Source organism: Helianthus annuus, chromosome 15 (assembly GCF_002127325.2).
Source record: "Helianthus annuus cultivar XRQ/B chromosome 15, HanXRQr2.0-SUNRISE, whole genome shotgun sequence".
NCBI lineage: Eukaryota > Viridiplantae > Streptophyta > Magnoliopsida > Asterales > Asteraceae > Helianthus > Helianthus annuus.
The window spans coordinates 98,262,022-98,263,908 of NC_035447.2; the positions used below are offsets into that span (position 1 = coordinate 98,262,022).

The 1,887-nt window shown below is 41.0% G+C and overlaps 1 protein-coding gene across 1 annotated transcript; it reads right to left on the reverse strand.

The window, feature by feature from the left end:
• Positions 1-561: 561 nt before the first annotated feature.
• Positions 562-1,647, reverse strand: LOC110913946. The gene has a single exon (XM_022158763.1). It carries the CDS (start codon positions 1,645-1,647, stop codon positions 562-564), a length of 1,086 nt encoding a protein of 361 aa, XP_022014455.1.
• Positions 1,648-1,887: the final 240 nt, after the last annotated feature.

A 1,887-nucleotide genomic window follows, 5' to 3' on the forward strand; every position in this document is an offset into this window, starting at 1 on the left:
ACATAACTCAAAATACCCTGTACAAGAGTCATAATAACAGTTGTTCCAACATCCAAATACAAAATAGATCAAATCCAATCACTAGAATATCGAAGTCCTAAGGCACAAGTATGACCCTTCATGCTTTGCCCATTTAAGGAGCTTCGTGAGTGGATCCGCAATATTTTGATCAGTGTGAACTTTGCGAATACATATCTTTCCCTTTTTCAACTTCATCCCTTATGTAGTTGAAACTCCGCTCAATGTGCCTAGTCTTTCGATGTACACGAGGTTCCTTTTTTTTGGGTAAAGGGTTACCCCGGTGATTCTATTAAAACAATCCCAATAAAGTACAAGTAGTGAGGATGAGTTCCACACTAATTCATATACAGGACATGCCCCGTATATGTAAACCAAAAACAAAACCAAAAATTCTAAGACAACCCATAACCTAGCCTACATTACATCATGAAACAAAGTAGGCAAGACGAAAACACGAAAAACCAAAAAACGACTCAACCTCCATCATCAAAGATGAAATTGCCACAAACTGGCAACCCCTTGACTCGAATCACAGCATGTCTAGCTATTGGAACCCTTTGTGGAGGAGTTGCTTGCCCGAGCTCTAGACGATGAAGGATGTGTTCCCGAAGTCATAAATTCATTAGTTTCATTGTAGACTTCAACGACCTCCTCCTCATCTGAATCCCGCTTGTCATTAGTCTGCTTGGCCTTCTTCTCTATACGACCCACAATACTACCTCCCTGACCACCATCATCGTCCTTAAGGATATCAAAGGGGTTTAACGTTGATACCTGATAGTTCATCGGCTTCCTCAAGGACGAATTTGGTTTAGGGTTTACAACAAGTCTATACACTACCTTAGGTTTCTGATTTTTCATATGAAGACCTTGGTTAGTAGTTTTCTTCTTCTTGGCACCCACAACCTGAAAATCATCAATTTTCTTCCCAGAATCCCCACTCGAAACAACCTGAGGGTTCTTTGGGCACGAGCTATCTTCATGACCAAACACGCAACAAGATGAGCATCTTAAAGGCTCCCAATCATATTCGATTTTTACCTCCACCTTTGAATGACCATTACCATCTAAAGATGGGATTGCAACAGTAACACTCCTCTTTAACTCAGCCCCGGCTTGAATTTCAATGAGAGCTCTAGCATAACTGCTTCTTCCCCACGACTCAGCACACATTGTAGTAGTGTACGAATCTAGCATCTTAGGTACCCCTATCTTGGAAGCGAGCAAACTAAGACCGTCCTCAGTGTATGCTGCTAACGGCACATCATGCATCTTGACCCAAACTGGGATAGCTTTAATATCTTCCTTTTCCAACTTGACAAAGGCCGACCACTCCTTCAAAATTATCGGAACATTTCTAATCATCCAAGGTCCATCCTCTACCATTTTATCCATCGCTTCCTTTGTTTTGAATTTAAAGAAAAAGAACCCGTTCGCATTCATCATTAGTCTAGAGAGACTATATTTAACCCAGTTGTTCTTTTCAAAATAATCCACCACAGGAAAAGCCTGACGTTTACCCAGAAAATATCCATACAAAGTGTTAGCATACCTGTCAGTAACTTGTTTAACCGAAGACAATGGAATAACGACATCAGCTCCATCAACCGACTCGCTAGATTCCATCATCCGAAAATTAACCTTTACATTCTCTTTTGCGTTATTCACTACTTTAGCAAATGATAAAGTTCTGCAACCCCAGATAATCTTGTATTCGAGTTACCAGCCAATGGAGTCGCAGCCCCAGAAAACTTTGTACCCCCTTACCAGCTGACAAAATTCACTCCATGAACACCTGTTATTGGCGAGAACAGATTATCCAACTGAACTGGTGCCGTAACCTTAGTGAGTTCATCGATAATGTTT